The sequence below is a fragment of the Cynoglossus semilaevis genome, chromosome 2, assembly GCF_000523025.1.
Source record: "Cynoglossus semilaevis isolate Cse_v1.0 chromosome 2, Cse_v1.0, whole genome shotgun sequence".
NCBI lineage: Eukaryota > Metazoa > Chordata > Actinopteri > Pleuronectiformes > Cynoglossidae > Cynoglossus > Cynoglossus semilaevis.
This window is the reverse complement of record NC_024308.1, coordinates 2549977-2572347: the sequence shown is the minus strand read 5'-3', so window position 1 is coordinate 2572347 and position 22371 is coordinate 2549977. Positions and strand designations below refer to the sequence as shown.

Sequence of the window (22371 nt, the reverse complement as noted above, 5' to 3'; positions counted from 1 at the left end):
AACATGGAATTGTCTTCTTAACACAGAATACTAGGAAACACAGAACAGGAAACTCCTGAACAATGATCCAAGACAGAGTGAAGGAGGGAGGGAGGTGTGTTTATATACCCAGGTCACCAGGTGACACCACTCAAAGAGGAGGGAGGTTTATATACTCAGGTCACCAGGTGACACCACTCAAAGACTAATGAACAGAGACACAGGTGAGTGTGATGTCACTGACTCCACCCAGCAGACCAGACAGGAAGTGGAGACAGAGACAGACCTGACAGAAACACTCGTCAAGTCGTTGATTTACACAGTGAATTCTCCTGGTTCTTTAATTTAATTTATTTATTTCTGTTAATAATATTAACTGTCAAATTATTGACTGACAAATGCATCAACTTTTTTTTTTAACATTATCCACTTTCTATAATTTGGTTGATGCTTTTTTAAACACAAACATGTTGCAAACAATGAAATTAAAAAAAAAAATTCTGTTTTCTTTCTTTTTCATTCATTTCATTTTATGGACGTGCAACAACTATAGCTTGCACCATCAGTGGAACCTTGGTGACGTGCATGGAGAATTGGACACAGTTTTTAATCAAGTAATGAATAAGTAAATAAACAACATCGTTGTTTTGTTGCTACGAACTTTAACGCCTAGAAAACCAAGCATCAAAAATGTTTGGAACAGTAAGAAAAAAAAATCCAAAAGAACAAATGAAGAGTTCACCTGTCCTTCTGTCAACCAGACAGATTTCCCTCTGTGAAGATTATCCACCTCAAAGGTTCTCCTCTTCACTTTTTCATTTATTCTTTTGTAGCTGACTGAATCTGTCAATTTGAACAGGCAGAACTGTGAGATTGGCAGCATGTGTAGGCTGCACCATGTAGAATAGAGAGAGACGGAGGGAAGGAACGGAGAAAGATAAAAAAAAAAAGAAAAAGATGGTGACAGTCATCCATTTGACCCAGGCTGTTGAGTGAGAGCAGCCTAGCTTGTCAAATCTCTGTGCTAACAGTGAATAGCCATATCTGTGCAGAGCATAGAAGGGTGTCATGCACTATGGTTTCATGGTTCAGGATAAGGCTGGATAAAGCCATTGGCTGGATGACACACACACACACCAAAACACACACACACACACAGACATTTTTAACTTTCTTTCTAACTCCCTCCTGTCACTAGTTTGACTTCACAGAGAGAAAACACGAAGACTTGTTTCAAACACGGCGGCCTGTTCATGTGGCGGTCGATGAAAAGCCCGGCGTGTATTTAAACAAAGGAACGAGTCGTACGTTAAACCTCGCAGCTTCAGATTATTGAACAATAAGAAACCTCCAGCGCCCCCCCCCACCTCTCTCTCTCTACAAGTGCCTTCCTCTCCTTTTTCTTGTCATTATACTGTAATCTGCCCCTCATGCACACACACACATACGCCTGTACACACTCACACACAGGACCTATTACCAGCTCATTAGCCTGAATCATGTGTGTATTACACTCCAGCCTGCTGACAAAGGCTCAGAGAACAGGCCTTTTTTTTTTCTTTTTCCCAGGAGTCAGGGGTTAAGTAACCAATCAAAATAGCCATGCAGATGTATTCAGACATTTTAATATTGGCCATTGTGGGAGCGCTAACATTTTTTTTTTAATCTTTTACCGACACGGCCCCCGAGGCAACTCAAATAAAAGTCTTCAAGAAGGTGGGGGGGTTGGTTGGGGTCCAAAGAATTGATGTGCCCTGGGGCATTTGGATAATTGTGTTGGAATTGCCACCTTCTTGAGGAGTTTCAGCCTCTGTGCCGTTCCTGTCTCTTCTCCTTTTCTCTTTGATTACCTGGACCAGGGATCTCTCCGCCGCGCGCTCCTCGTTCCCACTCCTGCACTTCTCCACCTTCAGACCCCTCGATTTCTGATGGTAATCAGACGGACACTTTCCGCACCATCAGACCAATATTGTGCTAACACACACGGCGGTACTCTGATATGGTATATTGGTGCAGGTGCCGCTGCAGTCGCTGCACAGTCAAGGGAATGTAAAAGTACCAGAGGCCGATGATGAAGACCGGACCAAAATAAGTCGACCCACCCACACGGGCCAGCTCACAACACTGTTTTACATGTTTTACAACTGCTAAGCAGATTATTTGTGTCCCACCTGTCAGCTCTTCCTTCCACCTCCTTTAATTTTCTCCGTCTCCACACGGCAGCGGCAGCGCCCTCCCTCCCTCCCCCCTACCCCCTCCCTCCCTGCGCTCTCTGGTCCCGTCCTCTACCAGGGTTCAGACTAATGACTAGTGACAGTCCACTGAGGGGAGCGAGCTGTTTGCAGTCAGCAGTGCGTTTGTTGGTAATTATTTTCCAGAGTGTCACATTAGTGTCAGCCTCATGGCGGTGAGAGTGGAGGGAGAACGGCGCCCCGGCTGGCAGGACGGGCGAGGCAGGGAGTGAGGGAGAGGGGAAGAGGGTGTGATGTTTGGTGAGGCCATAGTCGTGTTTATATCTGTGTGTGTGTGTGTTATTGTTTGCCTACATGTGGTGAGACAAAAGATTAAGGTTAGAAGTGATGTTAAAAATGTATCGACTGTGTTTTCACGGTCAAGTTGAATTTTTTCTCTTTTTTCTCACGGCAGCAAATGACAAAATTCAACAAAGAAAAGGCACAAAGCATCACTGTTTACAACCAGATATTATGTTTTCATGGTGTTATTATATTATAAGGCTATAAATAAAATAAAGAATCGACTTTATTGGCCAATTATTATAGATATTATAGAATGACCTTTATAATTGATTAACTGTTTTTTTTATATTTCAAATTTGCATGTCAAATCAATAAAAAAAAAACAACACACCCAACCAAAAATGAAGGCCTGTGTGATTAATTATTTAAAGGTAAGTGTGGATACTGCAGTCAAACTGAATACAGAACTCTGAAGTATATGGCAAGGCATGTCAGAAAGTTCTAAAATAAATAACTTTATTATATGTTAAACATATGTTATTAAGACACTGGTAAACCTAGAAAATTAAACAAACTTAAAAAAAAAACTTAGGGTTGAATGTTTTCACACCCTCCATTCTACCCGGATTTTTATTATTTTTTAAAATGTTTTAAAGTTGGACCGACGTGAGCTTCAGTTCAGTTTTGAAGTTGGACCGACGTGAGCTTCAGTTCAGGAAGATTCTCTTTCATCAGAAACAGAGTCGACTGTTTACAAAGTAGGCAGTAAATATGGAAAAAGGAATGTTTTTGTGTCAAGTATGTGTGTGTGTGTGTGTGTGTGTGTGTGTGTGGTGGGGGGGGCGGTCACCATCCCCCTTGGGAGGAAGCGATCAATGATCGAGACCATAATGCACCTCTCTGTATTCCTGCTCACATTCACGCTCACTGGATGCTTTAGGGAGTTGTGACACACACACACACACACACACGCACTGACACACACACACACATTGTTCACATGTTCGACAGCTCATCTCTCACACGTTCCCCTCCACTCCATCTTGTAGCTGTCTGGTCGATGGCCTCTCTCTGTCTCTGTCTCTGTCTCTGTCTCTGTCTCACTCTCTCTGCCTATGTTAATATAGTGGCTAACCTCTCTCTCTCTCTCTCTCTCTCGCTCTCTCTCCCGACAGTCACTATGTTGATATACTGTGGTGAGTGTAGCACTCCAGCGCACAACTACAACTGACTCCAGAGAACTGAGGACTCTTAATCTCCCCTGTGTGTGTGTGTGTGTGTGTGTCACTGGGCTCCGAGCTTCACCTGTTCAAACGTTAAAAAGCACTTTTTAATTGGCGCTGGGCTCCGTAACGTGTTGCTGCTCAGGGTCTCCATCATGACCGGAGATGGTGAGTCTTGCAGCAAAAGGTAATGTTCACTAATTGGTGAGTGGAAATGATTAGAGCAGTAACTTAGTTAAAGCCACGCTCTGTAAACAAGAGCTGGGAATTAGTGGGGGAGAAGAAAATAAAGCAAATGTCTATTTACTAAAAGACTCCACTGACGACCTCTGGCACTGTAATAAAAGAAGTGAGGAGCTCTCATCACGCTGATTTCATTTGCATCTTTCTCCGTGGAAATTGAATATGGCGAGAATCCAGCTTTCCAAATTTCAACTTTGATTCCTGTTCCTTGAAAATCTTCTCAAACTGTTTTTCATTAGGGAAAAAAATTTTTAACCAGCGACCCAGACGACACTGCCGAGACCGCCGCGGAGCTCGGACCGGTGCGCATTAAGACGCTCGGCTCTGTGAGTGATGTTTGCATATACGGCAGTCAAAAAGACAGCGCAGTGACTCACCTCCTGCCAGAAAATGAACACATACAATTAACATCACATCCCATCATCCTCAGCTGAGTGCGTACGCCTGTAATTGGCTGGCTGACCAGCGGACGTGGCTCCGGGTGGCAATTTATTCTGGGAGCTATGCAGTTTACCCTGGGCGTCTCAGGGCCCCTGTGCCGTAACCTGGTTGAGACAGCGGGGACATCATTAACACTTCACTGGGCTGCAGGACACACACCCATCATCCACTACACACCACCCACAGCCACCAGCACACGGGGCAAATTGGAGGAGCAGGGTTAGAAATAATAATCATAACACCGGTTCAGCCACATGTAGCCGTCTGTTCACTGATAAGTCGGCAAATCAGGATATTTTTGGTAAAGTAATAATTTAAAAAAAAAAAAGTTGCGTCAAAAAGGTGACACCCTAAAGATGACTTTTAATTATTAATGTGTACAAAACAAGTGTTGCTCTCGCCCCAAGCATGTGTGTACACGTGTGTGTGGGTGTGTGTGTTGTCTAATCCCAATGTGTGAGCGACAGGCTGCTCCATAAATGGACTAATGACCTTGCCTTGTCAGAAGGAAGACATGTGTTCCACACCTCCATATTGGTGGATGGACAGGACAGTAGGAGAGCTGAGAGAGACAGACTGGTTTATGGGTCCATTTAAAGGTAATCTGTTGTCTGTCTCGCTGCCTCTACACAGGTGTAAGTGCTGGTGGCCCACATGGACGTCTGACTTTAAGGGTGTGAAGGACAGACGAGCTGCCGACACTGGATCACAGTGATTTTCTTTTTTCTTTTTTTTTTAGCCTTAATAAGAACACAGTTTACGGGTTTTTTACAACAGGTTTTATTCCAATTTTTGTTAAAAACCCAAACTCCTCTTCCCCATGAGCCTCGTCCTCACGTCGTCTTCCTGCCTCTGAGATTCCCAATTCACGTATTTCCCATCTCGGGAGTCCCTCTTGCTCTCTGATTACACACTCACACTTACACATACACATACACAGGCTCACAGCCAAATGGCTGTTCATTAAAGACAGGGACCTGAGGGGAAGCAATCGTCTGAGAGTCGGAAATTGCGTGTCACATTAGATTAGCGGTGTAAAGCCTCTGGATTGGCTCCGGGGAATAAGGAATTATTTCAATTACATTATTTCAAAAAGTCTTTAAGCAATACCAATACCAATAAAAACAAATTAAGAGTGATTTGGGCTGATTTGCGCTGCTGCGAGCTGTGTTTTCTGACAATGTGCTCGAAATCAGATATGAATAATGTGGATATTATACTGCGCCTAATGTGTCGGAGTTAAAAGCAGATTATCTGAGACAAATAATAACCATGGCTTTGCATTGTGTCTCATCAAAAAGGAATGTCTCCATGTGTCACTCATGTCTGAGTCTGTGCAGACTGTGGGCACAGAGGAGGACACATCTGTGTCTCCTGTCCGCCACAGTTACAAACAATAAAAAACAAACTTATAAAAAGTCATCACTGGACTGACATGATGAGAAATGTTGTTGTTTTGTTTTGTTTTTAAGTCTCCCCAAACAGGACCATCTTAAGGCGTAGGACACACGGGCAGTTGGTAAAGGCAGCACCATCTTTTTGGCAAGGCGACAAATTGCATTACATCCTTTTATTTGATAATTTATTAGCGTATAATTTGTAAAAAAAAAAAGGACAGTCGGTGCAACTAATCGTGCCTAATGTTTTATCTTTTCAATGTAGAAAAGAAAAGTTTAACTCTGAGAAGAAGATCCCGGGGAAAAACAATAGATTTACACGGCCAAAAATGTTACTCAAGTAAAAATACTGTTACTTCAGAATAATATTACTCATGGCCAAAAATTTTACTCAAGTAAAAGTACTGTTACTTCAGAATAATATTACTCAAGTAGAAGTAAAAAGTAGTCATCCAAATAATTACTTGAGTAAGAGTAAAAAAGTACTTGGTGAAAAAACTACTCAAGTACTGAGTAACTGTTGAGTAACATCTGATTACAGAGAGGAGAGTTTATCCCATCGATAAAACAATAAAATGAAACAAATTAGTTAAATACCTAAAAAAATATTTCGGTAATTTCAAGTATTCAATAAAATAAATGAATATTTACAAAATAACTTAAAAAAACCCAACAAATTTAGGTCAAACTTACCGCAACCTATTTAGACGTTAGACGATGAGTTTTTAAATGTTGAAATATCTGTTTTTGGGAGACACAAAAGCCGCAGCATGATGTAACTGCTGTTCCGCACTGTCAGAGAGGAGAGTTTATCCCATCGATAAAACAATAAAATGAAACAAATTAGTTAAATACCTAAAAAAATATTTCGGTAATTTCAAGTATTCAATAAAATAAATGAATATTTACAAAATAACTTAAAAAACCCCAACAAATTTAGGTCAAACTTACCGCAACCTATTTAGACGTTAGACGATGAGTTTTTAAATGTTGAAATATCTGTTTTTGGGAGACACAAAAGCCGCAGCATGATGTAACTGCTGTTCCGCACTGTTTATAAAAACATATTTATAAAAATTAAACATATTTTTAACATGAGTCCCGGGCTGTTCCTCCTCGTCTTCGTCTGCATTACCGACCGTTGATTCTACCATTTTTCGCTATCAAAGATGGTGGATATCGTCTGCAGTAGCCGCTAAGCTAACCCGTCCCGCCGCTGAGATTGAGATTGGTCACGTATCACGCGATAAGAGCCTTGAAACGGAAGTCTCTCTCTATGACAAAATAAAAGTAGAGATACTGAATCATGTAGGAATAGAGAACTGGATACTGGATAGATATAGTTTTATCCAGTATCTCTGGTAAAAGTAACGAGCTCAGTAGCGGAGTAAGAGTACTGTTACTTCTTCATAAATCTACTCAAGTAAAAGTAAAAAGTACAGTGATTTAAAACTACTCCTAGTTTTTAGAAGTATTTTATTTTGAAAAACGTATTCAAGTAAATGTATGTAACTTGTTGTAGAAGAACACCGGTGCCTAACCATGAACCCTGACCTTTCTTGTACTCCCTGATAATATACTTAATGAGAGGGAACTGCAGTATTTAGGACCAAAGGAAAAAAAACACAAGCGAAAACTTCTATTTAGACCAGAAGAAAAAGTTAAATTATATAAATGAAGTCCTTTACCACGATACATTTAGCGCAGTTTTTCTACCATTTCTCACAAGTTGAGAAGTGATTTCTGGTTGGAGTCAGGTTCACTTTTTACCCCAGGGTTAGGGAGTAGCATGTGCCCTGACGGGGGGGTGGAGGAGAGGGGAGGAGAGGAGGGGAAAGAGGCTACTGTGAGTGAAGGAGGGAGGAGAAGGAGCGGGGAGTCACTAGGAGCGCACGAAGGAGGGACCAAACAGAGGCAGCGCGACCCTCAGAGAGTCCACTCACTGATGCCCACCGACACGTCCCGGCTTCACCTCCTTCAACTTCAACGCTCCTCCGCGGTAACTCCACTCCGCGACACCCGCGACATCTGGAGAGTTTTTGGACTCAAGGAGAAGCAGTGCGTCTCGCTTCACCTCCTCCTCCTCATTTTCCTCCTCTTTTACTCATTTCTTTTCTCTTATTTTTCGTGCGTAAAGCAGGATAAAGTGTCGCGTCTTTGAAATTGACTTGGGAGAGAGGGACGAAGCTGAGAGTTTTGGGAAAGGGTGAGAGAGGAAGAAAAAAACACGCGTCGAGTTCTTCATCACGGTGAGTGAAGCTGCTGGACACCACATGCCAACACTGGGTTGTTTAAGTGATTTGATTTTTGAGTTTGTAAAACATTGTCATTTTTTCCTGTGGAGTAAAAAAGAACTTTCGAGTTCAGTGAAGTGAAATGTTGAACCACGCGTTCGCTTTTTTCACGTGTGCAGAAAGTCGCGTCTCTTCTATCAACTTATAACTACGTTTATGTTGGAAAGTTGTTTGTTTTTCTTCTTTTTTTAATTTAAATTTTTAACTTTTTTTATTTGATTCGCTCCAAGCTGACGCGACAAACTCGTTCTCATCATTTTAGTGAAGCGCGTCTTTTCAGATCAAATTATTATTAAACGCGTTAAAATACAATAAAAAAAACACTTAAATGTTGAGGGCTTTTAGAGATTCATTATTGAAGGCTTTATTATTATTTTCTTGTATTATTATAGTTAAAACTTTAAGTTATTGTGTTTAGAATAGGTGTAAACAGAAACCTAAATACCAACTGTGAATTTTACGAAAACAAAGTGTTTTTGAGATGTAAACAATGTGAATTCTCTGTAAATTATTTCAATATAACTTATAAAAAAGAGAGAATTTAAAATATAGCTTAATAAATGTGATGGCTTTTTTACTTTGTAATTAGATTAATTTGACGGATGGAGGATTTGTTTAAAATGTACATTATATTTTTGGATGATTTGTTTAAAATGTACATTATATTTTATATATATCATATAATGTGTATAAATTGTCTTCATACTTTCAGTCATTTAGTGATTGACAGAAAGTGTTTCTTCAAAGTTGAAACTGTTGTTACATGGAAAAGATTCGACTGAACAATAAAGAAAAACAAGCACAAAATAAACACAAAAAATAAAAGAAATAATTCAAATTAAATGGGAGTGTAGGGCACAAAGATTTAACTTTATACAAATAAAGAAATTACAATTTAAAAAAAAAAAAATCTGCACGGTTCACCTCTGAATACACCCTCACGTTCCTCCTCTCTGCCGTGTCTCCTCAGGACCGCTCACAGGGAGGTGGATGGACCTTCACCGCCCCTTCAAGATGGACAGCCCCTCCTACCTGCCAACTCCCCTGGCCTCCCCTGCCTTGATGGTCCTGGCTTCTACGGCCGAGGCCAGCCGGGACGCCTCCGTCCCCTGCCAGGCCCCCAGACCCTTCGGTGTCCCTGTATCCTTGGAAAAGGACCTCCACCTCTCCTTCCCCTCTGCCTCCTACACCTTCACCTCCATGTACCAGCGGCAGGGGCCCATGCCGGGCACCTTTCCGTCCCGGGACTTCCCAGCCTCCCTGCTCCACCTGCACCCCCAGTTCACCCCACCAAACCTGGACTGCTCTACCCTAAGCATGCTCAACCACAGCGGGGTGGGCGCCTTCAGACCTTTCTCGTCCCCGCAGGAGGAGAGAGAGTCAGGGGGCTACCAGTCGGCCTTCACCCCTGCCAAGAGGCTGAAGAGCTGCTTCCCAGAGGTGGAGGGGAAGGAGTTTGACTTTGGCTCTTTGGGAGGCTCCCTCAAAGCTGGGGAGGACTCGGGGAGGAAGCTGTTCTCCATGTCGGGCCTGCTGTCAGACGGGGAGAATTCATCAAGTCCGGAGCGCAAGGAGCACAGTGAGTAATCAGAGAGACACACGACACAAGTTCACGCAAAGTGGGTTCAAGTGCTCAGAGTTTAAAGGAACACATGACAACAACGATAACATTTACGTGTCCTCGTAAAGTAAAGAATCCCGTGTCTGTCAATATTTTCCTTTTAGCACTCTTTATCATCTAGCCGGGCAAAGTGTTTACAGCGTCTGGCTGTGGCTGACTTTGACACCGATAAATTGAACAGTGTCACTTATTCAGCTTAGTGATCATTAGCCACACATGACCATTAGGGCCTTTTGGAAGTCAGACTTTTCTTGGCAGCTGAGCAACACAAATACATCGCAGCGTATGGAGGCTTGACATAGGAGGAGTAAGAGTTGGAGCGAATGACACCCTGTCAGAGATAACGAGGTGGCAGAGATAGAGAGGAAGGGATGGAGGAGGATGGAGAGAGAGAGGAAGAGAGAGGAAGAGAAAGAGAGAGAGAGAGAGAGAGAGACGTGACAGCGCGCCTCAGCCTGAGCATCCCAACGACAACCCTCAGCTCAATATGGCCGCCCACACCAGCCGTCTGATTTGTTGACAAATGAGTGGGAGAGGTGTCAGTCAGTGCGCTTGGTAGGAAGAGACGCTTCTCATTACGCCTGAGGATAATTGCCCTACGACGCGGGGGCACAACACTCGCCTCAGAGGGAGAAAAGAGAGAGAGAGAGAAAGAGAGAGAGAGAGAGAGAGACGTGACGGCGCGCCTCAGCCTGAGCGCCTCAGCCTGAGCATCCCAACGACAACCCTCAGCTCAATATGGCCGCCCACACCAGCCGTCTGATTTGTTGACAAATGAGTGGGAGAGGTGTCAGTCAGTGCGCTGTGGAGGAAGAGACGCTTCTCATTACTCCTGAGGATAATTGCCCTACGACGCGAGGGCACAACACTCGCCTCAGAGGGAGAAAAGAGAGAGAGAGAGAAAGAGAGAGAGAGAGAGGAAGCTGGGTGCGGGGAGGCTATGCTATGCATGATGGGAAATCAAACCCCCTCAGTGGCGGTCGCCAAGGGGAGCGCCTGACAGATGAAAGGGACCAGACAAAGATAGAGAGAGAGAGAGAGCACCCAAAGGCTTGGCAGATCAGAGAGGGACACTATCGGAAATAATGACAGCGTGTGTGTGTGTGTGTGTGTATTTGGGTGTGGGGACTGAGATGGAGAGCGGCGGAGGCAGAGGGGGAGATGCTGATACATGCTCTCACACACACATCGCCTAAAAGAAACTTTCATCCCACACATAAAGGCTGGTAGAAGGGACGAGTTGTCTCGGGAAAAGTTTGGATTGTGTGCCGTGTGTGTCTCTATGCATATGTGTGTGTCTTTGTTGAAACTTGCTGATTTTGTCACTGGTTGGTCGCTGACTGACAGGGCCAGGGAGGCGGAGTGGCAGGAAGGAATCTCAATATGGAATTTTAATAAGGACGGGAAGGGAAGCGCTGGCAGCCGGCGTGCTGGTGTGAGAGGTGTGTCTGTCTGACAATGTTTGCTCTGTGCAATCGTGCATGCGTGCACCCCTCACCTCCTGATTTTAGGAATCTCATTTGGAAAATGTTGACAAGGACAAAAGACGAGTTGGCACAGAACATGGGTGCACCCCCCCCCCCCCCCCCCCCGCCACTCCTCCATCCTCCATCCATGACACTGTGAATAATATCACACTGGAAGCTGCTTTTCCAGCTTTATCCAATTAGATTGGAGCTCAGGCAAACTAAGAGCTTTAATGCAATTGAGCTCCCGGCACTTTTTCTACTCTTCCATTCACTTGTTACTCTTGACTGGGTAAGAGACAGTCACTTCTGGACTAAAAGTCTTATGTGTTAAGCTTGAGATCTTCTCGGGGAATGAAAGTGTCTGTGCGGCGGCGGCGGCGTTGGCATTACAAATTCACACTGAATCACAAAGTAGACCATAAAATTCTACTTTCATACTTTTTGAGTTAACTACATTAGTGATCCCCATGAGTGCTCCTGTCATCTGAGGGGATGTGACCCAGCCGTGTGCTGGACACACCAGTGTCCAGTGTCCATGGATGAACTCCTCTGACAATTTTAAGTGGGAGTACTTTAAAACACACTGGGATGTCTTTAATTCAGATTTTAAAGCTACTCATTGCATCTAATGAGTTAAGCAACGTCAAAACAGTGGCTCTTTCAAATTCAACCAATTAGATTAGACCTTTTTTTTAGCATCCCGAGGACCAGGACCTCCAGGTGGAGCAGCATCCACCTGGTGTATTGACAGTGGACGTCACCTTCCGTCTATTTAGCGCTGTTGATTTTCCTCCGCCAAGACTGGCTTCTGTTTTATCAGGAAAAGCTCTGAGATGCACGGCGTGCTCTGACAGCTGTTCAAACAGCCACGCTCGCCTTTAAAGGGCAGATGTCTTCAGTGGAGCGAGTCATGCTTATTTTCCTCGGGGAGATGCTTTCCTGCCTCAGGCCTGGAGCTGGAACTAAAATGGCTCTTTACCAGAAAAACACAAGTTTGGAAACCGCAGGAGTGGAGTGGCAAAGAAGCCCACCGTGGCCACACACTGACAGTGTGTCGCGTTAGTGTGTGTGTGTGTGTGTGTGTTTTTTAACCGCGGTGATGGTGAAGCTGAGGGTGGCTGTGATAAGTGTTGTCAGATGTCTAAGAGCCCCTGAGTTGTGATACTTGTAACACGTCACACTCCTGGATGCGGCTGTCAGGAAAGTGAACAGGGTACAGGCTGCACGGTGGACAAAAAGAACAAGGAAGCCTTGGAGGAAAAAAAAAAAAACAAAAAAAAAAACATAACAAAGCCATGTCCAGCTGACAGTTCAGTCACTTTTCCTATTTATATCATCTTTATTCCTGCCTCACCATGGCACGGCAGAGCAGATTTATTTGCGCTGGAGAAAAAGGTATTCAGAGCACGGCTCACAGTGTGAAGATCATGACAACCTTTCAGAAATGCCCACATGTGTTGTTACAAGTATGTGGTCTTTGTACTGACACATGGGCACGGGAGAAAACCTTCATGACCACATGTCAAGACACGAGCCTCTTTTTTTTTTTTTCCTTCCTAAGATGTCAGCTTTCGACTCCACTATATCCAGCGCTGCTCATGCACAATTAATAGAAATAATATTTCCTTGTCTCCTCGTGACTGTCTGTGTGCAGGTGTCCGCTCCAGCAAGGTGAGACATGAAAGCCATAAAGTACACAGACTTTTTCAGGCAGGCTCTGATTCCTCTGGCAGATGTTAAACAAACTCCTCACCCAAAGACAAAATATGTGCTTTTGAAGCAGACATGGTCTGAAGAGCGCTCTGACTGAGATGAAAAAACACCACAGTCGTATAAAATGAAAAAAAAAAAAAAGTAGCAGGAAGTAGAAAGAAATCATGGCCTGTAGGTTTTCTTTGTGGTAGAGTTTGATCATTTGATGTTTCCCAGATTAATTTATTGTTAAATATTGACTTCAGACACGTTGATATTGAATATGTCAACGTGACTATATGAGACTACAACATACTGCAATACTTCTGTAGATTTGAAACATTACAAACATTGGTCGATGGCAGCTATAAATCAGAATAAATGATGACATTTATGTTACGTTCAGACGTCGTAGGAATCAGGCAGGACCAAATCCCAGCACTGGAGAGACTCTTATCAAGGTGCAGGGAGTTTATTTAAAAAAAAAAAAAAAAATCAAACTCACATAAGAACACAACCTCACTAGTTCACAATCCACCAAGACTGAGTGGGAGACAGGGAGGGAGGTGTGTATATATACTCAGGTCACCAGGTGACACCAGTCAAAGACTGATGAACAGAGACACAGGTGAGTGTGATGTCACTGACTCCACCCAGCAGACCAGACAGGAAGTGGAGACAGAGACAGACCTGACACTTTGTTTGGACTCAGATTACAGAAATCAAATAAATATTACTGAGTTTAAATTCATTTAAAATCTCTTCTAACCCTGTTGAGGATTTTTTTTAAATAAAAGCAATATATATATATATTATACATTTCCTCCAGGCCAGTGTCAAGATTCAGTAAAAATAGACTCCACCTCTGCAAATTTTGTTCGACCTTTTTTTTAACAATTTAATTGTTTGTAATAGTCAGAGATTTGAAAATGAAAAACACCTTCATCATGCCGAGCACGACGTTCTTCTCTAACACACCACTCGCTCTGTGAACTGATCGGAGATCAGCGCGAACAGCTGCACTCTCCTGTTTTCTTCCGTGACCTGTCATCGACGGCCGCTGGTATTGAGTGGAGCTCCTTGTTGAAAGACACAGTGTTTACATCCGACCGACCGAGCGACCGAGCGAGCGACCGAGCGACCACAGCAGATCAATCTCAACCACTCGATGCTCATGCATTCACATGTGTACACACGCTGCTCTGAGTGGATACAGAATCATAATCGGGGGACTTAGGGGTTATTTGTGCCCCCCCCCCCCGTTCCCCCTCCCTCCCCCTCTCTCTTTTCATGTAATTAATTTAGTCCACGTCAATAATTACTCCATAAAGCAAACTGAAATGATTTCATAGGGGAACGAAAGGAAGGAGCGAAGAATAAAAAGAACTTCATCAGGGTTATACCCCGTCCTCCTCCTCCTCCTCCTCCTCCTCCTCCACACGTGCTGCAGCTGTACACGCTCTGTTTTTAAAGCTGCGCCGTCCGACAGGAGTTCCATCTGTGGCCAGGCCTCCGACTGACCACACTGGTTGTGGTGCTTTCAAACACCCAGAGAGGAAACATTACAATATTAATGGTGGAAGTGTTTGATGTGAGAACACACCACGTTTGACAGTTCCCCCTCCTGTTGTGATGCCGGTTTGTTCTCCTAATGTTCGCCCAAGTAAAAGAGGCTTTCATCCTGGCAGGAGGTGAAGCTCTGCCTTTTTAGATTTTTCTTTTCTTCTCCTCCTTACCAGGACGTCACTGTGGATGTGTCTGTGTGGTCTCATCTATGTTACACTGAAGTGCAGTTTGTGTTTGTGCACATCAGCTCCTGTGCAGTCACACATATATAGAACTTATAGCCTGTGGACCACACGGCTCCTCGGAGACAGACAGGATTTCTATGAGTCTGGGACTGGGCTTTTACAGCAGCGTCTGTGTCTGTGTCTGTGTCTCTGTGTCTGTGTCTGTGTCTGTGTCTGTGTCTGTGTCTGTGTCTGTAGTGACCATCAGCACCTGTTAGACAGCCTACAAAGTTTTCAGTTGAAATATATTTTTCGCAGCACATCCCGTGTCTGCCGGTGGCGGCGGCGGCGGCTGTGATCGTCCCACGTGAGCGGCTGCTGTGCAGAGAGAGAGAGAGAGAGAGAGAGAGAGAGAGAGGAATATTCAGGGACACGGAAGAACAGACAAAAAAAAAGAACAAGAGTTATAGAGTGAGTGTAGAACCTGAGATCACTCAAACATTGTTTTCAAATAAGTAGGTCACAACGCAAACGTGGTTCTGACCGACCTACGAATGTTTGGAATTTTATTTATCATTTTAATAACCAGGCCAACATTGAGTTCATTGAATGTCCCATTAAATTTAAATCAGGAACATTGAATTCAAGACGCCCCTGAATTGAATGTCCCATTAAATTTAAATCAGTAAAACAAACCTATTTTATTAGACTAATAGATATTTAACACATTTATATAAAATATAAACATTTTGACATTTTGCAGAGATCTTGACTGAAACCAAATGTGGATCCTGAAGGAGGAGAGGATTTAAAAATCTCTCGTTTTATTCCATACTTTCTGTTGTTCCACTTTTTTTTTTTCACCTGATCGACCAGCGTCTCAGCTGCGTCTGATCTCACTTCAAAGAAGTGGGTTGCATGTGTGTGTGTGTGTGTATGTGTGTGTGTCACAGACACAGACTCATAAAGGCAGAGTGGATATTTCTGTAGATGGAATTGCATATCATACACAGGTACAAACACACACACACACACACACAGACACAGACTCACATCCTCCATCCTGTCCCTGGAGTCGAACAAATCAGTCAGGCAGATAGTGACGGCACAAAGGCCAAATGCTGGGGTTAAACACATGCTGCAGAGGAGCGGGGGGGGGGGGGAGACCACAGCAGTCATACACATGTGTGTTAGGTACAGGATATGCATGTGTGTGTACTGTGTTGTCACACACAGACCTCATTACTGTCATGTCACTTGAGCTTGTCCTGAGTTTTCCAGCTGAGGAGGAAGAAAAAAAAAAAAAAATGACAACAGGGACAAAAGCTGGATCGCTTCAACTCCCAAAGACATGGTACACAGATATACTGCAGTTTTATAAATTCTATTTTTAGATTATAAAGTATAATTATTATTATTATTATTATTTAATTTTCAATGAGGAAAAAAAAAGTATATTTCTAGGGGCCGTGTACTTGTACGTCAAAGATTAATCTAAGAATTATTTTAATTAACTAAAAATAATTTAATTTTACATTTACAGTTAAAAACAAACAATATGTTTTTTGGGGGATTTTTTTTAAGGATATCAAATGGTTTTAAAGTTGCACAAAAATGTTCCACAACATCTGAAAACAGGGAAACACAAACAGAGGTAACATTTAGTTGGGTAACGATGTAACAGTTCATACACACATTACTTAAACATGCCCCCCCCCCACAGCCCCCCCCACTGATTGATTTAGTCCTTTTCTACACTGCGTTCCTGTTCACCAACTCCATTTCCAATGCACCGCTGCCCCAAAGGTCAAAGTTTGTCAGGACTGACCTCTCACCCCTTGGTGTAGAGGTGTAAACACTCCCCCAATTCTCCTCAGAGAATAGCACCGGGCCGGGGGGCAATAAATCACAGGGCCTGATAATTGGTAGGAAAACAGCCGTCCAGCAGTATATAACCTTTTTACGCCTGGTCTCAACTCTTTATTCTGGTGCTAATGAGTGGCTGTGGATCAGCGGGCGACGGGATTGGAGGGTGAGGAGGTAGGGGGTAACTGGGAGTGGGGTAACACAGTCAGGAGACTTGACTTCCACTTGCACACTGGTTGGTGTAAACACAGGAAGTGAGAGTGAACACACACACACACACCGGAGGGCAGACAGATGCTCAACTCAGGAAGACAGATATGCGCGTATGCAAACATTCCCTTACACACATGCATATGCACACACACACACACACAGACACACACACACAGTGGCTCAGCAGCCTCCATTACAGGCCACCATTAATATGGAGATTTGGCTAATTGTGTCCATAGACCACACAGGCAGAGCTCAGCAGGCCCACGCTGGGACGCTGGGACGCTGTGACCTCACACGTCCCATTGTCTCCGCCGTGACCCCATTAGTCCAATTACAAATCAATCGCTGAATGATTATGGGATACATGCTGTGGATTCTCTCCATGCAAAGTGTTAGCACGTCCTGTGGCTACGCTACTGTGGTTGATCAAACTGAGGCTGGTTTTGATCTGGTTCGTATTTAGGACGACCTGTTACTACAGTTGTTCAAACTCAACTTTCCAACTCAAGTTCAAATATATATATATATATAACTATATATAGTATTGTATTAAATTGTGTTTTATATATTATTATATATCACACCATATTATTTTGCATTGAACATTTAATAGAATTTTACACAATAAATAAGTCGAAAAAACAATGTTCTTTATCCCAACATGTCACACATACAGATATTTTCTAAATGTATTTAAACTGTGAGATCTGTAGATTTTGGTCGAAATATTCTCCTACATACAACCTGATTAGATGTCAGGATAAGTAGAATAATAACTTAATTACATATAAATAACAAAAAAAAAATTATAAAACATTTCCTCAACGTGAAGTGATTGTGAATTTTTCTCATTTTCAAAATCTATCAAACGGACCAGTTTTGGCCCGCGGGCCGTATGTTTGACACCGCTGCTTTAGATCAATGATGAGGGGAGTTGATATTCACCATATATTATCATCACTACAGTATTAAGGATAGACAACAGATAATAGCATATAACAATTTTATTTTGTTTTTTTTCCACATTAAGATGTTTGTTCCTCCTTTATATGTGGATATATATTTCCTACGTATTTTTTAAAATTATTTCTATAACTATATAAGTGTCTGTCTGGTAATTACCTTATTCTGAGTTTTCTTTAAATTTATTTTGTGTTTGATTGATACCAGACAGATAAAATATTTTAGTATTTCAACACAAAAACACAGTCAATCTGTCAGTTCCCGCTCTGAGTAATAAGATATATTTATATCACAGTACGTTGAATGAATTCATCCGAATCAATACGACATGTTTTCCTGACACAAGTGTAAGCGTCTGTGGGCTGCGGCGCTCCTCTGCTCTGGGTGGGCCGGCCCATGTCTCATCAACAGCAGCTTAGAGCTCTTGATCAGTCAAGTAGAGGAGACTGAAGTGCGAGCGGCTCCTGGTTGACCTCAGCGGTTGAGTGTGAACACAGAGGAGAAGATCTACACCCGCTGGCACTGCCACGGAACTCTTTGTTCCCCCTGTTTGCTGACAAGAGGGGATGGCAGGGGCGTATCGACGGGGCTCACACCGCGCTGCTCTCACCGGGGCTACACGTCAGCGCACACTCACTCACGACATCGTCTGAAAGTGTTGTTAAAGGCAGACTCTCTTTAACAACACACACTCGACAGAAGGAAATTCACAGCTCTGTTGTGGAAGGTCACCTGTCCAGTCAGGTTCACATTAAAACTCAATACGTCTTTTTTTTTTTTTTTGCCCCCCAAACAAGGCCAGTCTGATGCTGGGTAACCACCAGCAGTCAACAGAAGAACAAAAACAAAACAAAAAAACACCAACAAGATTTTTATTTACTGCTGGCATTTTGTAGCAATTAAACATTTCAGTGAAAACACTCTTGAATTTATAAGGTTAAGCAAATAAATTCAGGATTAGTTCGAGGCGTAATAATCTAGTTATAACTCTTCACTGACTGGGTTTTGTTGCCTGTTTTTGCCTAAACATCAGCTGGAAAAACTCAAGTTTAAAAATCTCAAAACAAAATTATTTATAGTATTTCCTTTGTATATTTTTTTGAATCACTTTAGGGTTTAGTAGATTAACAGATTTTAACAGTTTTTTTTCGTTTATTATTTTAACGCCGACAAAAACATTTTCTAAGACTCCGACACCTTTCCAAAAAAAAAAAAAAAAAAACCAGAGCAGAACTTCAAACCTCAGCGGATGTGGGTCAGTGGGACGGAGACGCTCCGTGATCTTAATAAAGTCCGGAGATAAAACCGTCATCATCATCTGCTGTAATTGTTTCCTAATCCAGCCAGACACAATAACATCCATCAGAGGAAGTGTTTCTAACCCAAACACAGCACCAGGTGCTCACACCAGCAGCAGTTAGCGCCGCGTTTCTGACAGTATCAGATGTTATCTGCAGCTGAGCCGAGTGAAGATACCATCTGTAAGAATGGACGTGGCCGAGTGCTGTCCACGAATGTCAACAGGTTCTGAATAGGGGAGCCCGGGGGAGGAGGGGGAGGGTGCACAACATGCACCTCCACGTTGGTCACCTGTGCTGCACTAACTGCATGTGGGACAGGTGTGTGCAGGGAAACAAAGAGGGAGAGAGAGGGGGAGGAACGAGGAGAGAGAGGGAGAGAGAGAGGACATCACATTAATCTAATGGTGTAATCTGTTACATTCTGTGTCTACAGGATGTGATTGAACCTCATCACATTAAACAATTATTGTTTTTTTTAAGGTCAATTTTAGTGAATAATTCTGTGTGAATCCACCAGAGGACAGTATTTCATTTCTCACTCAAATGTTTTGCCTTGATGTTTATTTTTAAAATTCAGTCACAGGCCGGATTGGATGTTTGGGCGGGCGTGTTTTGGCCCGTGGGCCACAGGTTGATGACCACTCCAGGGCTTGTTCTTTTTTAGTACCAGCAGGTGGCATTTCTTTCTACAGTGGTTTGAAACGCAGCATAAATAATAATAATCGGAAACATCAAGGTGGGGTAATTAGGACCAGACTAGACCAGACCAGAGTAGACCAGACCAGAGTAGACCAGACCAGCATCTGACAGTAGTCAGAGTACAAGGACTTGACGTGGGCCTCAGGGAGTTGTAGGTTTTTTTTATTTACTGGCAACAACTTCAGTTGTACAAAGTAGTTCTCAGTTGTGGCGCTAACTACTGGCTGCGCTGCATTCTCCGTCCTCATTACTGCACACACACACACACACACACACACACACATCTCTGTTTCCCTTCTCTTGCCCACACACTGCAGTACATACACAACACGACTCACTTATTCCTCACCTCTAACTGACTACAGATCCTCCGACGACGACGAGAGAGTATTTGTGTTTCTGCGGCCGCTGCCTCTACGCAGAAGGGAAGAAAAGAATTTCCAAAGTCATTTTTTGATCAGCAAGTACTGCGCAGTTTTTTTTAAAGGCCACATCGCACAATTTTAACCCATTGCTTGATGGAACAGACTTAGTCAGAGACACATTGGAATTTTAGATACATATTTTTTGTTCCTTCCTATTTTACTCTTTAATGCCCTTAATCTTTGTCTCCCAAAGACTGGGTTGCGACCCTCAGGTGGGTCGCAAGAAGGTTTTTTTTTTTTGGGTCGCCTCAGGGAGTTTACAAATAATGTCTATTGACTTGGGTTGCGAAATTTCGTGAGTTTTAAAATATGGATCCCCCCCCAAAAAAAATAAAATTTGGGAAACACTGGCCTCTGTAACCAGTGTTAATCTGTTCAGTGTTAGTCACTGATTTTGAGAAATTCACCTGTGGACAAAAACCTCAGTGGCCGATTCTTCACCACCTGACAAACGGCCACAGACTCACAGCTTCCTGATCCTGTTTAGTTGAACACCTCAAACAACGATGTAGTTCAACTTGAACTTTCTCAGGTTGAATGACTTTAAAATTGTGACCTTCAACAACGTGCGTCTCCTTCCTAGCTTGGCCGAAGTTTACCATGTTAGAGTTGCATTACTGCCACCTACAGGTAAACATTCTGGCAAGAGACTGACAACAGAAGGCGACATCTGTTCAGATAAACACAGCACTGTAAAAATGGCTGTCGCTCTTTGAAAAAAAACGGGGTGATTTTATTTTTTGTGGTTTTGAGATTTAATTTATTTTTTAAGGACATTTCATACTCCACCTTCCAGTTCGGTGCCTTTTTTTTGGTAAAATGCTGCAACTGTGCTATTAACTTTACCCCCGTCTTTCATCCAACGTTTACCACCATCTGGGGAACCTCACCTTGATTTTCAAACTCATGCCTCGTGCACCTTCAATGCAGCAATGAGCACAATGTAAATCCCCTTCTTTGGCTCTGCTGAAAAACTATTTTCTGCATGAGGACGTGTTCACTCACTTTGCACTTGATTGAGTGTCAGAGTTTTCAAAATAGCTCTTTCAAGATGTCACCTGCTGGAAGCCTCAGTCATGTTCCCCGCTGCGTTTTATTTACAAAGAGGTTTTTTTAAGAAAATTATTAAAATAGGCTGCACTGGAACATTTTCCTGAATGGACAATTTTTTTTTTTTTTTTTTTGTGGGGAGATGTTGCCAACGCTGTGGAAAGAAATTGCTCGTAAAGCCTCTATAGGAGTTGTTGCATTCTGCAATAATTAAACTATTTAAAAAAAAAAAAAAAGTTGAGGCAAGCAAGAGCAGTCGCCTCATTTTCCCCTTATTAACCACTAATTGGGAGAGGGAGGGAAAAAAATAAAAGGGAAGTGATGAGGAGACGCTGTGATAATAATGATAGGAGGGAGAGAGGGAGAGAGAGAGAGAGGGAGAGAGAGAGAGTGTTGTTGGGTATGAACCACTGGTCCAGGTGATGTTGGTGTGTGTTTTTGAACACAGTCTAATTACCTTTAAATGAGGGACTGAGATCTATTCACTTGTAATGTCTCTCTCTCTCGCTCTCTCTCTCTCCCTTGTGTTCAGTATTAAACTGATGTCGACTCAGTTAAACACAACGTCTGTTCATTTCGATAACCGTTTTTCTTAGTTAACCTCCATCTTGGTGATTCATCGTCTCGCCGCGGTGGGAGGGTGAAACGATGACAGGTGCCAGATATTGTGTGTCAGTGCTGATCTTAGAACGCTTCACTCCCACTCGGGTGAGTTACCCACTGAGTGACAGGACACCGGGAGACGGTTCTATATCTAAACAGCCTGTCAGCAGCCTCAGGTTCGACACCAGTCAGCAAACCGGCGGTGAGAGGACTTGGCATTTTGGGATTTGAGAAACAAACCGGGGTGTTTTCTGATGTCGGCGGAGGAGAGACTGGACCGTTCACGCTAAAAAAACGGACTCGCCCAGATGTGTTGTCCAGAGCTGACCTACGGCCACGTGGTCAGAAGAACTTCATCAAGGGCGCTCCTGACTTTCCTCGTGACTTACGCTCCCGTTCTCTAATCTGTGAGTCACTATCAAAGCCCATCGAACCACGCATGCCAATGAGGCTGGGATTGATTGGTCGCAGCAGTGAGCGAAGGCAGGGCTTCGATCTTTGCCCTCTGGCCACAGAGTCACACGGCGTTGCCACAGCTACGCGGTCCACTCTCCGTCGGCCTCATGATTGGACACACGCATGCCGAGCCACACCTGGGCCTGATGAAACAATTGCAGTGACTAATGACGAAGATGAGACACAGAAAGAGCAAGTGGGAGAAGGAGGGGTGTGGGGTGGGGGA

At 43.2% G+C, this 22371-nt stretch overlaps 1 protein-coding gene across 1 annotated transcript in view; it reads left to right on the top strand.

Moving 5' to 3' along the window:
* The first annotated feature begins 7873 nt into the window (after positions 1-7873).
* Positions 7874-22371, top strand: part of rnf220b (ring finger protein 220b) — a 24391-nt gene continuing 9893 nt past the window's right edge. The window contains exons 1-2 of the mRNA XM_017041729.2: positions 7874-8009; positions 9025-9633. Of these exons, the coding sequence (XP_016897218.1) occupies positions 9045-9633 (589 nt within the window). The 5' untranslated portion in view covers positions 7874-8009; positions 9025-9044. The remainder of the gene's footprint in view (positions 8010-9024; positions 9634-22371) is intronic.